Source organism: Culex quinquefasciatus, chromosome 1 (genome assembly GCF_015732765.1).
Source record: "Culex quinquefasciatus strain JHB chromosome 1, VPISU_Cqui_1.0_pri_paternal, whole genome shotgun sequence".
Classification (NCBI taxonomy): domain Eukaryota; kingdom Metazoa; phylum Arthropoda; class Insecta; order Diptera; family Culicidae; genus Culex; species Culex quinquefasciatus.
The window spans coordinates 90240163-90254827 of NC_051861.1; the positions used below are offsets into that span (position 1 = coordinate 90240163).

General features: G+C 35.0%; 1 protein-coding gene across 1 annotated transcript; it reads left to right on the forward strand.

The window, feature by feature from the left end:
• The first annotated feature begins 1217 nt into the window (after positions 1–1217).
• Positions 1218–14499, forward strand: LOC119765036. The gene is made up of 3 exons (XM_038248099.1): positions 1218–1538; positions 13758–14159; positions 14226–14499. Exons 1-3 carry the CDS (start codon positions 1416–1418, stop codon positions 14331–14333), a joined length of 633 nt encoding a protein of 210 aa, XP_038104027.1. The 5' UTR covers positions 1218–1415; the 3' UTR covers positions 14334–14499.
• The last annotated feature ends 166 nt before the right edge of the window (positions 14500–14665 follow it).

A 14665-nucleotide genomic window follows, 5' to 3' on the forward strand; every position in this document is an offset into this window, starting at 1 on the left:
TTGAACTAAAATTCCAGTTAACGGATTTCTTTAAGTATCAAACAAGCTGTTGACAACAATACAACATATATTTTGTATAACAATTTGCTAGGATTTAAAGAATTCAGAACCATTAATTTATGCTTTGCTTTCCCGTTGCTTAGGACGCCTAAGAATAGTGTCGGTGTAATATTTAAGATTTTTGGCACACTCATTTAATGATATTTCTTATTTTTTTGGCCCATTGAAAAGTCTGGCCATATCCGAAAACAGAAGGATATTTCTAAAACAGGCCTCAAAATGACCCGGGTTCAGCACACCAGCTTTCAAATGCACTTGGAACAATCAAAATCGAAAATAGGGGAGCCGAGGACTTCGCGACACAAAATTTTACCAAAATTGTACCACACACGGACATTACTCGAACTCCACGAAATTTATTTTCTCAAAATTCGAAGGTTGGAGATGTACGAGATCTGTCAAGGTGAATCGATAGAGCGTCGAAAATCAATGCAATGGGATTTTTTAACGATTTTTCCGATGAAAACTCATGCTGAATTGTTATATTTACGAAGATGAAAATGATGTCCAGCCATAAAGTAAAACTTATACCTTTCTTTAGTAAGAAAGGCAAAAACATAAAAAGTAAAATTTATGTTGATTATCAGAGTAGAACCACAGCCTTTTCTAAAATATATCGAAGGATCAAAATTCTCCACCGTTGTAACGTCATGCTACATAATCTATCGTAGCACAGCAACCAAAATTAAATCCTAAGTCCAATGTTGATTCTTATGGCAAATTTAACGTACTTTCAGAATCTGTAAAAACATTGAGATCTTTTCTTTGAAATTTTCCAGTTACAGTGAAAAAAACTGAAAAAATAAATGTCAGCCCGTTGTAACGTCACGGAAGAATGTGTCAAATAATTGAAATCGGCCGATCTCGTTAAAAAATTTCTGAAATATTTTGTATGTTTCATTTTACAAATTTCTTTCTTGTTATTGTCCCGCGGCCCTGGTTGAAGTCGAAAAGTTGAGAAGTAGACATACAATATCAGGTTTCCTGCATACATATTTTACAACATTGTGAACCAAAAACTCTTCCCAACCCTGTCCCACCCATCATATCATAGCTTCATTCATGCACCGCGAGTGATAACCAAAACAAAAAACAGCAAAAAACCCCGCGCACCAAGTCAAGTGTCTTGAACAGCGTTGATGCAGCGTGCTTCAGACCTGAGAGCTGGAAGGAGTTGCGGGCCGCGTGCGCGGGTTCATTTGTGGCGAAATTGCTGAACCGTTCGCATCTCTCTCTCTCGCGACTCGGAGTGCGCGCGCCCGCGAGGTTCTGAAATCGAAAGTGTTTTTTTTTGGTTCCTTCTTTCTTCGGGGAATCGAACCTGGACCGTCTGGATTGGTAGCAGCAGGGTTGAGATGCGGCTGCTGAGGGCTGCCCTGGTGACCCTGTTCGTCGTGGGAACCGATGTCCTCACGGTGCCACCGGTCGTGGCCAGGTCGATCACGGACCAGGACCGCATCGACCCGCTCAAGTCGGAGGTTAGTGAGCAACGGATAATTGGGATGTGAACGCGGTGTGCGGAGAAGAATGAAACAATGGACGATAATTGTGATTGTGGTTGAAATTTAATAAGTGAAATAATTACCTCTATCATCGATCGGTTGTGAGCGTGTAATGTGGATCATTTGGTGCCGATGGCGTTCGTGAAGAAATGGTTTTTTTTTTGTGTTTGTGGTTGGGATCAAAACAAAACGGCTGAAATTTAAATACAGCAAAAAATGACACCGATTTAATGTGACCGGCAGATCAGTGATTTGAAAACCTTTTATAATATGAAAGTTTGGATCACTTTATGATGTCTTCAAAAAACAAATTTCAACAAGAAGTAAGATCGTTAGGTCAGTCAAGGTGTAGGAGTCACAGTTTCTTTTGACCATCAGTCCATGCTTCAAAAATGCTCGCCACGTACTGATTACCAACACCAACCACGTGTGACAATGGTCATTGTTGAGGACACACCTTCAAGAAACCCTCCAAACCATGTTGCTGCCAGTGACAACAACACCTTAATTTAGAATTGCACCCAGTCCTAGGAAACGACAAAGAGCCGGTGTGAAGTGCATAACAATTAGTGAAACGCGAAGAAAGACATTGTGCATTAGCGATGCAAGAAAGACATTACAGACCGTTTCTGCTTGACTGTTTGGTGCGAAAAAATGGCAGATGACTGACAACCGGCAATTAACCTTCTTTTATGGGTTTTTCGCCAGTCGGCAGCAAAAGCGTCATATCTGCTGATGAAGATCGGTTTCTTGGAGGGTTAGATGGCACACGGGAAAAGTGACTGTTTTAGGCGATTTCTTATTTTGGCAGGTTGATCTGTCATTATGTTACCGCCACTACCCCGCGCAGCTACCTACGACGTAGAAGATGGAAACTAACGTGTAATCAACGTGGTCATTTACCGTGACCTTAGATTTGGGTATGCTGTCATTAACGGGTTGAGTAACTACTGTGTGTTGAGGTAGGTTAGTTTGTGGGATACCGGACGCCCCCAAATTTGAACCGTATCGAAACGAAGCCTGAAAAGGGCTCGTGGTAAAAACTCATTAAAATGTCTGATCTAAGGTCTTCATATTTAAGTGTTTTTAAAATGTCGATGTTGTCATGATTTATTTATTTCTTTAAAATTTCAAACCATATAAACCATGAAGTTTTTGAAAAAAATACTACCAGAGCTAGCAAAAAAACTCGTTATATTAAAATTGCTCAACAGCAGGGATGGAATAATCGCATAAATCCTTTTCGCTTGCGAACTTTCTTCGCCCGCGAAAGAGAGAGAAGGCGAAAGAAAGTCAGTTGATGATTTTATGTGAATTTTCTTGTTAGTGCCACTTAAAATTATTTATTTCGTTTTGTTTACACACATTGCATATCTAAAAAAAAGTACACCCAAAGGAAAAATATATCTCAAAATCTGCAACATTGGATTTGCTGCAGAAAATGTCATATTTTATAACATTTTTTGCAGCAAGCCCGTAGATCATTTTTGCCCGCGTGTAAAAATTTCAGTGATCTGCAGTTCTCACCAACACATATAAAGCTGGCCCGTCCCCGAGCAACACTCCAAAGAGAAGCATATGTTGGTGCTCTTTCACTCACTTTTCATCAAGCATCCATGGCGCGGTGGTAGCGTGTCGGATCAATAACCAAGAAGTTGGTGGTTCAATCCTCGTTCTGCTAAGTGTTTTTTTGTGAAATACAACCAAAAAGCCGTCGGTAATGTCGATAATTGTCGGTAACGGGCAAAAATGTCATACTCCTATATCGCAAAAAATGCATGAGGACAAATTTCATGCAGATTCTGATATACTTTCATGCCGCCATGAATCACAATCATGCGACTGCCAGTTGGGTGTAACAATTCATTTTTCGACGTGGTACGCTACACCTGCAAGTGTAGCTGTGAAATAGATGTTCCGCCGAATATTCTTGATGATGATTTTTTTTAGATTCCTTTTATCGATCTTTCGTACGCAAGAGAGGAGAGCCAACAGAGATTTTTTAAGCCAATGAGGCGTTGTAATTGTACAATTGGCAACTTTGTCTAAAGTTATGACAGAAGTTCTCTGTAGTTTGCATTTTTATTCGAGATTTTTTGTATTGTTCAATTAGTTCAATATTCATGGCTTCATAAAATTTTGCGGGAATATCGTACAAAATGGGCTTGTAAATGTTCCAAACTCTTTATCTTGAGTAGGGATTTTCTGTTCAATTTGATGTTCTTGGCAAAGTTATAGGTTATGATTTGAACTGTTCAGACAAATCATTACTTAAAGTTTAATTCAAAAATACATACTTTTCTATAATTTCTTAAAATTTCATCTCCAATAGATGATGTACTTCAGAGGAAGGAGGGGGGTTTGAGATTTAAAAAAAAGTGTCCAACCAGCTGTCCTATCAAGATAGTAAAAAACAAAATTTGTGGGAAATTTTCTAACCTTTTGAAATTCTATTCTAAGCTTTTTGATGTATTTTTAAATTGTAAAAAAAAACAGTTCATTCTTTCGAAAAATGTCGCCTTAATATGTAATTAAAGTACACTTTTTATATCTGGTTTGTGATTTATTTTTTTGCCGGTAGAGCTCTCAGATTTCGGTCATTCGATTTTTTCATTGGGGATTTTTTATTTCACTTTTTGTCACTAAAACTTGATTTGCAAAAAAACATTATTTTTATTATTTTTTTATATGTTTTAGAGGACATCGAATGCCAACTTTTCAAAAAATTTCAGGATGGGCAACAAATCTTTGACCGAGTTATTATTTTTTGAATCAATTAATTTTTTTCAAAAAATCGAAATATTGGTCGCAAAATTTTTCAAATTCATTTGTCGATGTAAAATTGAATTTACAATCAAAAAGTACTTTAGTGAAATTTTGATAAATTGCACCGTTTTCAAGATATAGCCATTTTTGGGTAACTTTTTTGAAAATAGCCGCAGTTTTTAATTTTTTTTAATTAGTGCACATGTTTGCCCACTCTTGAAAAAAATATTTTTGAAGAGCTGAGAAAATTCTCTATATTTTGCTTTTTTGAACTTTGTTAATGTCGTGTCACTTGCTGAGATATTGCAATGCAAGGTTTAAAAACAAGAAAATTGATGTTTTCTAAGTCTCACCCAAACAACCCACCATTTTTTAATGTCGATATCTCAGGAACTAATGGTCCGATTTTCAATATTAAAACATGAAACATTCGTGAAATTTTCTGATCTTTTCGAAAAAAAATATTTACAAAATTTAAAACCAAGCCTAACATTTTAAAACGGCGTTATATTGAATGTTTGGTCCTTTTGAAATGTTAGTCTTGACTCTTAAATTTTGAAAATATTGTTTTCGAAAAGATCGGAAAATTTCACAAATATTTCATATTTCAATATTAAAAATCGAATCATTAGTTGCTGAGATATCGACATTAAAAAATGATGGATTTTTTGGGTGAGACTCAAAAAAATCAACTTTCCTGTTTTTAAACCTTTGCATGGCAATATCTCAGCAACTAAAGGTCGTATCAACAAAGTTCAAAAAAGCAAAATATAGGAAATTTTCTCAGCTTATATTGTTTTCTAAAGTGGGCAAACATGTGCACTAATTTAAAAAAATGAAAAACTTCGACTATTTTCAAAAAAGTTACCTAAAAATGGCTATAACTTGAAAACGGTGAAATTTATCAAAATTTCACTGAAGCACTTTTTGATTGCAAATTTGATTTTACATCGAAATTTGAAGTTGAAAAATTTCTGCGACCAATATTTCATTTTTTTTTAAATCAGTTTTGATTAAAAAATCATAGCTCGCTCAAAGATTTTTTGCACAATCTGGAAATTTCTGAAAAATTGGCATTTAATGTCCTCTAAAATATATCAAAAACTAAAAAAAAATAAAATAGAGTTTTTTTGTAAATCAAGTTTTAGTGACAAAAAGTTAAATAAAAAATCAGCAAAAAATTTTTTTTACCGTGTTTCATTTTTTTAGTGTAGTCCGTATCCATACCTACAACTTTGCCGAAGACACCAAATCGATCAAAAAATTCCTTCAAAAGATACAGTATTTTGAATTTTCATACATCATTTTTGTATGGCCATCTGCCAAATTTGTATGGAAAATTATATGGACAAACTAATGATGCAAAATGGCTTCTTTGGGCATGCCGAATGCACCAAAAAAGTTTATTAAAATTTAAATTTAAAATTGAAGAAAAAATACCGATTTCTTAGAGAATTGCTCAGTAGTTAGAAATCATTTCAAAATTACAATAGTAAAATGATCATATCATTGTTTGGCTAACCATTATGTACATTGTTCCGAAGGTTGGTTGATGTTGGTTGCTGGGGTCCCGAGTTATAATTACAAATGTTTACGGTAGTCTAGCTTATACGTGCGTCAAACGCGTTCTGACCTGAAATTCCTTTGGCCAGTTGCCAACATCAATTTTCAGGGAGTGACAAGATAGCACGACAAGATTGAAACCACTTTCGTATGAAAAGTGACAACAATTTTCGGAGCTTTTTTGGATTTCATTGAATATCGCAGGATTCAAATTGAATTTCGGGGATCTGTGAAGTGCAAAAGATGAGGCATTGTGAGTTGCACAAGATGGCGTTTTCAACTCAATTTGGCCCAAAATGCACGTACGACAAGTTAGCACGACGGCGACGACTTGTTCTACTAATTGTAAATTGCCGAATCTGTTGTTTTGAATGCGATCCATTTTGGAGAAAAAAAATTATAATAAAGATAGCTAAATCGTCGATTTTGTTTTTTTTGTGTCAAAGGATTATATTTTTGAATTGCTGCATTCTTTTTGAATAACATGCGCTTATTTCAAACAAATTTGAAGGTACGTGACATTGCCGTAAATTTACAATGTTTTTTAATTGGCAAGCCGTGAAATATATTTTGAATAGAAGAGTGCTATCGACTGGTGGATCAATTCTCAAATTTAGTTTTCGGCTTATCAGTCCCAGTAGCAAGTAAAACGAAAATTTTGTTTTTTATGCCCGACGTTTCGATATATATATAATATCATTTTCAAGGGTTCTACAAACAAGACATAATACATGATTAAATTAAAACATACATGAATTACACAAAGCGAACAAAAAAATCTTACAAAAAATGGTTTGTCTTTTGTCAGGTGGCTTTAGTAATACAGCAAAATCAGTCACATCCTGAAGGACAACTAGCATCAATCGGCTGTAATTAATACAAATTTAGATTAAATATATATTTTTAATTGCCGTGGAAAATCACTATCTCTAATTATTACCAAAATTTCAGTTGAACGTACCAAATCAGTTATGGGTTATCGTATTCTTAGCAATTTTATATGCACAGCTCCCAAGTTTATATGGGGAGTAGGGTGCCCAGAAAAAATGACCCTCTGCCCTACAAGCGAAAAACGCGGTTTTTTGAGTTATTTTAGGCTGGTACAAATTTTATTTAAAGTTTTTGTCACGCCCCCCCCCCCCCGTCCCTTTCAAAACTTGGCCCGAAAATTAAGGGGGTAAAATAATATTTTTCAAAAACATTAACACCCTCCCCCCCTCACTCGATCCCGGTCAAAGCCGAGGGACAAAAACTTTGAAAAATATTTGCATCGGCCTTAAGCATCTGTGTAAATTTGGAGCGAAATTTGTTAAGATTAACCCATTGATACCCGAGCCTAAAGTTGGAGAAAAAAAGTTTTTCATACAAAAATGACTTTTTTAAATCGCTAATAACTTTTCAGGATCGAGTTTTACTGTTTTGGTATGTTTTACAATTTCACGTTTGAGAATATTTTGATGGAAGAAGCACCCCGTGCAGATCAATTACCTTCGAGTATCAATGGGTAAACATTGACCAATTTTGCTTATATTTGGCCCAGAGTCCTAAAATAGCTAAAAGAACAGTATTCAACTTATGTAGCGAGGTTTTGGGAAAAAGTCCCATATGCTGGGCACCCTAATGGAGAGCCATGCATGGAGAAATCAATTATACAAACTGGCTTATCTTGACATTTGGAATCGATATAAAAAGGTAAATAAAAAAAAGTTCTTATTAAAATCTCTAAAAAATATTGTGAAAAATAATTGAATTGCTCTGCTTGATTTTTAGCTGTACAAATTTCTTGTTTTATGTGTTAATTTTAAATTGCAAAGGTTTGTGAACAAAATACCGTGTAACCATAGAAAATCATTCAGTATCTAAGTAACTGTTGTCAAATTACCATAAATAATAAAGCAGCATATATTTAAACTCCACATAAACCCTCATATTTCTCGATACGGTTGAGATGTGACACAGGTTCAAAGAGGTTAGTTTGCAACTGACTTCATTCAAACGGGGTGGGCAAACCTTCTTTGTCACGCACAAACCACGATCCGTCACGCTTCCAATTTTTTGCGGTTTTTTGCATAGGGTTGTTCCGAGAGTAAAAACAGTTTTCAATAATTGCTTTCAATAAATCTTCTTTAGATTTTTTTTTGCCTCTAACAGTTGCAAACATGCTTTCAACTTTCTCTACAGAGTAAATGAGATTTAAAGGGATACCACCCCGTGATTCATACGTCCGGCAAAAAAGTCAGGTCGATTATGAAAGACCCTATCTCATTGACGCCCTCTTGGGATTCCTTCACTCCTTTCGGGGTTTGTCTCCACTTAACGTCAAGTCTGACAAAGTGGCGAAATGGGTACGGGTAATACAATGGCATCTTAGTAGGCAACCCGTTTGTAAAGTCCATCAAAATCACAATTATTATTTTGAATAATTTTAAGTAAACTGTGAAATTTTTGACGTGTTTTGAATATTGAATAACAATTCTTATCACATTATAACACACGGTATTTCAATGTCAAACAAAATGCAAAGCTTGTCACGTTATGTCCGTTTGGGGTTTGATTAATTGCAGGCCGACTTAAATATACCCAAATCTTTTAGGTAACAAGACAAATTGGACAAACGAGCTTTTTTTGACAAAATACCAAAAACTAAATCCATCAAAGAGCTTCTATGTACAGAAAAAAAGTGTGTCACTGGAATATTGCCTAATTTGATTAGAGGCTGTCACTTTGGGTTTGAGGATGCTGCTGGATGTTGATGATGGTGATGGCTGGTAGGCGGTAAAGCGAAGTGATTAACTGGGTTTGGTGGACGTGATGCCCTCCGGCTGTGACGATGAGGTGTTTAGGGTGCACTGTTTGGGGTCACAGCACGTGTTCGATACTTTTCTTTAATTGATATCTTGTTTCCTCTCTTCTTTATCGTTGACTTTCAAACATTTAAAACATTTAAAAGCCGGCAGTGAAATTATAGGAATGTTGGATCGGGTTAGGAATACGTTGATACAGTTTTGAATAATTTATGTTCTTGGAATTCCATACAATCATTACTAGAACTCTACTAATAATTCTTTCCATTTGCATTGATCAATCGAGTTTAGTGTTTTCTTTTTCTTTTTGACATAATATCGCTTCAGAACAACAACAAAATTCAAACTAGTATTAAATTAAGACGTCAACGAACGAAATTAAAATCACCTTTACGATGCACCTCATCACTCGGAAGTGGCTCTTGCTACCGCATAATGAGGCCTCTTAAACTGCTCAATTTGCAACTTTATGGACGGTCAACAAACGTTAAAAAGTGACACACTTCCAGTTTATTACCGGCTTCACCCTGGTGCTGTACTGCCCAATGATTGTAGATTGTCAGCAAGGTAGAAAGGGGTGCTGCTGGGAATCTCATTAGGAGAGTTATACTTCAAAACCTTGACTTGAGAATGTTAAAAGTTGAGCATTAGAAAAGCACGAGGTTAACGAGAGATCTTGACCAACAGGTTCATATGGTGGATTAATTTTGGAAGTAGATTAATCTTTGCCGACAGCTGCAAGGTATTGATTAGCCTGAAACAAACACGTTCTTCTAAGCTTTCGAAAGATTGCGATTTTAAGGTGATGAACTTTCAACCCCAAAAAAATCATGCTGAGCTTAACTAATTGATACCTTCAAGTTTCAGATCACCTTGGAAACTTTTTTTTGTCTTTCTTTCGTCTAAATTTGGATAGGAGAAGGCTTTAAAGGCAACTATCGACCGAAAATTGACGTTGGGTTACGTAAAAAAAACCTAGTTAGACACGCACCAAACCCGCACAAAGCAGCTGGCGTAAATCGCTATGAAATTTAAGGTGATAACTTGTCAAGTGGACAGTAATCGACGAACGTACACGCACCGGTTAAACGCATATTACACGCATGATTGGGTGCGCGCGCGAATAAAGATGTGCGTCGGATGAAAGTGATTTGAACGAGGGTTGGGCTTTGCAAGACCTGTAATTTGCATGCTGCAAGATTGTTTGGTGAATTAGCAACATCAGCAGCAGCAGCTTTAAAAAGTTAAGGGGCACCATAATTATATGCTCAATAATTTCAAAACAAAATCTTTTAAAAACAAGGTTGAATAAAATAGAAGTGGTCAATTGACTAATTTTGAGATATTAATGCAGTTTGGTTCTAAATCATCTAAATATTTATAAAATCCAGCTGCACATAGTTGTCTCAACTTGAGGCATTTACTCATTCGATATTAGAACAAATCTTTATCAAAACCAGAAATGAAATTCATTTGTTCTGATTTTAGGCTTAAACTTTTAGGGTGGCTTCCTCATGACCAAAGAAGCCATCTTTCATCATTTGTTTGCACATGTAGATCTCAATATAATTATGTCTGATATTAATCAGACATTGGTGACAGTTTTTATGTCAAAAAGAGCAATATTACATCAAGAACTTATATATTTAAATCAGTTTCTGATGAATTAGCATCAGTTTCTAATGAATTTTCATCAGGTATACCTTTGTAAACATTTTTTTAAGTAAAATTACTCAAAAAAGAAGTAAAACTCAACTAACCAAATTTTCAACCTCCCAACAATCCACGTTTGCCTGTGCACGAATGCTTATTTCTGTTTTTTTTTTTCAGAACTAAGACAAAATTTCGGACCATTAGTTTTTTAGCAATCAGCGATTGAAAATTGAGTGCTGTTTATTTGAATTTTTTCACTCAGTTAAAAAAAAAAAAAAAAAGTTTAAGTATTACTTATTCTATTATCTAATATTACCATAATTTTAGAGGAAAAATTTAAATTATACATTCCAAGAGGTCAATATAGAGCAATTCCAGCTCAAATCAGGATTTTTTTCTGGTACTTTTGTACCTGACCCTCTCCGATTTCAATGAAACTTTGTAGACATGTTATCATAGGCCTATATAAGTCATTTTTGTGTATATGGAGCCAATAGTACTCGAGAATAACATTTGAGAAGGGCGTAAGGTATTTAAATATTTTTGTATTTTGCTATTTAAAAATTACTGTATCTCGAAGCCGTTGCATCGTATCAAAAAGTGGTCAAAGACAAACTTGTAGGAAATTGGACGGGTTTTCTGATAAAAATACACTGAAACAAAAATACACGCCACTTTTATGTCATCTTTCAATTTTTAAGTTTAAAAATTAAATTTGAAGGTGATGTCACGATTTTTCTTCGCTCAAAACCCCGACCCTCTCCGATTTCAATGAAACTTTGTAGACATGTTATCCTACGCTTATATAAGCCATTTTTGTGTATATGGAGCCAGTTCCACACGATAATGACATTTGAGAAGGGCGTAATTGTTTTAAATATTTTTGTAATTCGGAATTTAAATATTTCTGTATCTCGAAGCCGTTGCATCGTATCAAAAAGTGGTCAAAGACAAACTTGTAGGAAATTTGACAGGCTTTTCGATAAAAATACACTGAAAGAAAAAAACACCCAACTTTTATGAGATTTTTTGATTTTTAAGTTTAAAAGTCAAATTTGAGGCGGAGCCCACGATTTTTTTTCGTTCAAAATTTTTGTGAAGATAGCCTAAGATGTTACAAAAAGACTCACGAAAAATGCAGGATGGAGCAACTCACCTAAAAATACAAAAATCATTTACTGAAACTGTTTTTGAAAAGTGCTCTAAACGTCAAAATTTTCAAAACCGAATACGGAAATCGATTCTCCAGACAATTTTACATAAAAGTCTCCATATTGACCATTGTCCGAAGTCCAATCCTTGTGAAGTTACAGCGGTTTTAAAAATAAAAATGTAGAAAAAATAGGTTTTTTGATGGTTTTTGGCAATTTCTATATGACAGACTGGATTTTTCAGTCTCGTAAATATTTTTACCGGAAAGCTCGTCCAATTTCCCATAAGTTTGCCTTTGACCACATTTCAATTGGATGTATAGGCTTACAGATATAAGCTAATTTACTATCCAGGTTACTATACTACACAGAAAAAATATGATGTTTTCAATTATGAGCAATGTAATTAGCTTATATCTGCAAGCTCATACATCCAATTTAAATGTTGTCAAAGACAAACTTATGGGAAATTAGACGAGCTTTCCGGTAAAAATATTTAAGAGACTGAAAAACAAAGTCTGTCATATATAAATTGCCAAAAACCACAAAAAACCCGTTTTTTCAACATTTTTATTTTTAAAACCGCTGTATCTTCACAAGGATTGGACATAGGACAATGGTCAATAGGGAGACTTTTATGTAAAATTGTCTGGAGAATCGATTCCCATTACCGGTTTTCGAATATTTTGACGTTTTGACCATTTAAAAAAAAACAGTTTTAGTAAATGATTTTTGTATTTTTTTAGGAGGGACATACCATCCTGCATTTTTCGTCAGTCTTTTGGTAACATCTTAGGGTATTTCCTCAAAAATTTTGAGCGAAGAAAAATCGTGACATCACCTTCAAATTTAATTTTTAAACTTAAAAATTGAAAGATGACATAAAAGTGGCGTGTATTTTTGTTTCAGTGTATTTTTATCAGAAAACATGTCCAATTTCCTACAAGTTTGTCTTTGACCACTTTTTGATACGATGCAACGGCTTCGAAATACAGAAATATTTAAATTCCGAATTACAAAAATATTTAAAACACTTACGCCCTTCTCAAATGTCATTATCGAGTGGAACTGGCTCCATATACACAAAAATGGCTTATATAAGCGAAGGATAACATGTCTACAAAGTTTCATTGAAATCGGAGAGGGTCGGGTACAACCGATTCCCTATTTGGCATGGAATTGCTCTTTATAAGAGTTTTTTTTTTAAATTTTACAAAATGCCGTATTTTTCAAAAGTACTTAAATTATCAAAATATGCAATATAGGTATCATTTCGGTTGATATTTCGTTTGATTTTCAATCCATTAGAGTTTCTTTGTTTGGTTTTTTTTTTCTCACAAATCACTGTATTTCAAGAAAATACTCAAATTTTCAAAACTTTTACATGGGTATCAACTGAAGTAAAGTTTTGCATGCTTCATACATACATTCAAATTGTGCAGGCTTCATTTAAAATTTTGCGTCGTTTGATACTCATATTGAAATTTAAAGAAATTGAGCACTTTCGAAAAAAACAATATTTTGTTAAAATTTTAGTATTTTCCAAAAAGAAACTCTGTTCATGAGATAAAGCAAACAAATTTTTGCTTCATTTGATACCCATGAAAATTTTAGTATTTTAGAACAAAAAAAATCGTTAATTCGTGAAAATTTTAAGTGCCTAACACAAAAAATTTATGAAAAAGCATCTTCGTTTAATAAACATATTCCAAATTATCAAAATTTGAGTATTTTCCAAAAAATAGGGTATTTTGTGAACAATTTTAAGTACATATTTTACTTTGAAACTCACTAAATTTTCAAAATAAATTAGAAAGCATTGAAAATTCAACAAGATATAGTTGAATTAAGTCATTTTTAGAAAGAATTTTAAAATGAGTTATAGTCCATTATTGGCGATAAGATTATCGCCGATAGAATTATCGAAATAACGATAATGATAATGATAGGAAACAAAAAGGAAACAAAAAATCAAAATCTGTCATAGTGGATTTACTGCAAACAATGTCACATTTAATAACAGATTTTCCAGCAAGTTCGTACATAATTTTTTTCCATCTGTTTGTTGTTTGTTGTTTGTTGTTTGTTGTTTGTTGTTTGTTGTTTGTTGTTTGTTGTTTGTTGTTTGTTGTAAAGAATTGCAATTTCACAATTACTCTTCAATTCCTTAAACAAGTGTTTCAGGACATGTGATAACATGCCATTATTGGGTTTTAATAAGAATACAAATGCCTTTTCCTTTATTAATTCCCCTTTAGGACTCCCTCAGCGATTTCGTGCACCGCCCCAAGCGAAGATTCAAACCGGAGGAGCTGGCGGCCGCCAACCAGGTGCTAGATTCCCTGTACCTAGGCCAACGCCGGATAGGAGTTCCGGATCCACCGCTAGCACCCTCAACGGAACCACCTCCTCCTCCATCCACCAAAAAGAAGTCAACGCTGCAGCAGAAGAAGATCCAGAAGAAAAGGGGCAAACAGGCTCGACAGGCGAACGACGACGACGACCCGGATCCGGACGAGAACGCAGTCGACGGTGGAGACGGCGAGGATCGTCTTGTCGGTGAGAATGGCAAGGTGACGCTGCAGATTCCGGGCAAGTTGTTCGGGAACGCCACGAATTTGTTCTTGGCTGCGGCCAAGCTTGTTGGAGATTTTATCACGGTGGGTTCCTGTTGAGCTATCGGGACGGAATGGTCGACCATTGATTTGTTTTTTTTTTCTTTGCAGAACTCCGCCATCCGGTCAGCTCGGTTCCTGCAGCTGTTCCAGCCCGTGTTTGGTCGAACGCTGTTCATCCAGATCCCGACGACCACGACTGAATCGAACGATATTTAAACGAGAACGGGATTGTCGACAGTGCTGCCAGTAGTGAAAAACATCGGTTATAATATTTTATTAAATTATATATATTTACATTCTTTTGAATAGTTCTGTACAATTCCTTTGTGGAGGAACGTGTTTTCAATAAGTTATCTTGACACAAAAGTTGGAAACTGACAAAGATTAAAGGTTAACATACTTTAAAGAACATGCACTTTTCTAGGATGGTTTATGTCTTTACAATATAAAATGAACCAATTGGATTGTTTCTCTACTAAATGAAATTACATTGTGTAGAACTGAGTTCGCGACAGGAACATCAACAAATTCATTTATTCGACATCGCC

Coding starts and splice junctions, on each gene's coding strand:
- LOC119765036 (XM_038248099.1), top strand. CDS start 1,416: ATGCGGCTGCTGAGGGCTGCCCTGGTGACCCTGTTCGTCGTGGGAACC. Junction 1,539..13,757: donor TCGACCCGCTCAAGTCGGAG/GTTAGTGAGCAA, acceptor ATTCCCCTTTAG/GACTCCCTCAGCGATTTCGT. Junction 14,160..14,225: donor TTGTTGGAGATTTTATCACG/GTGGGTTCCTGT, acceptor TTTTCTTTGCAG/AACTCCGCCATCCGGTCAGC.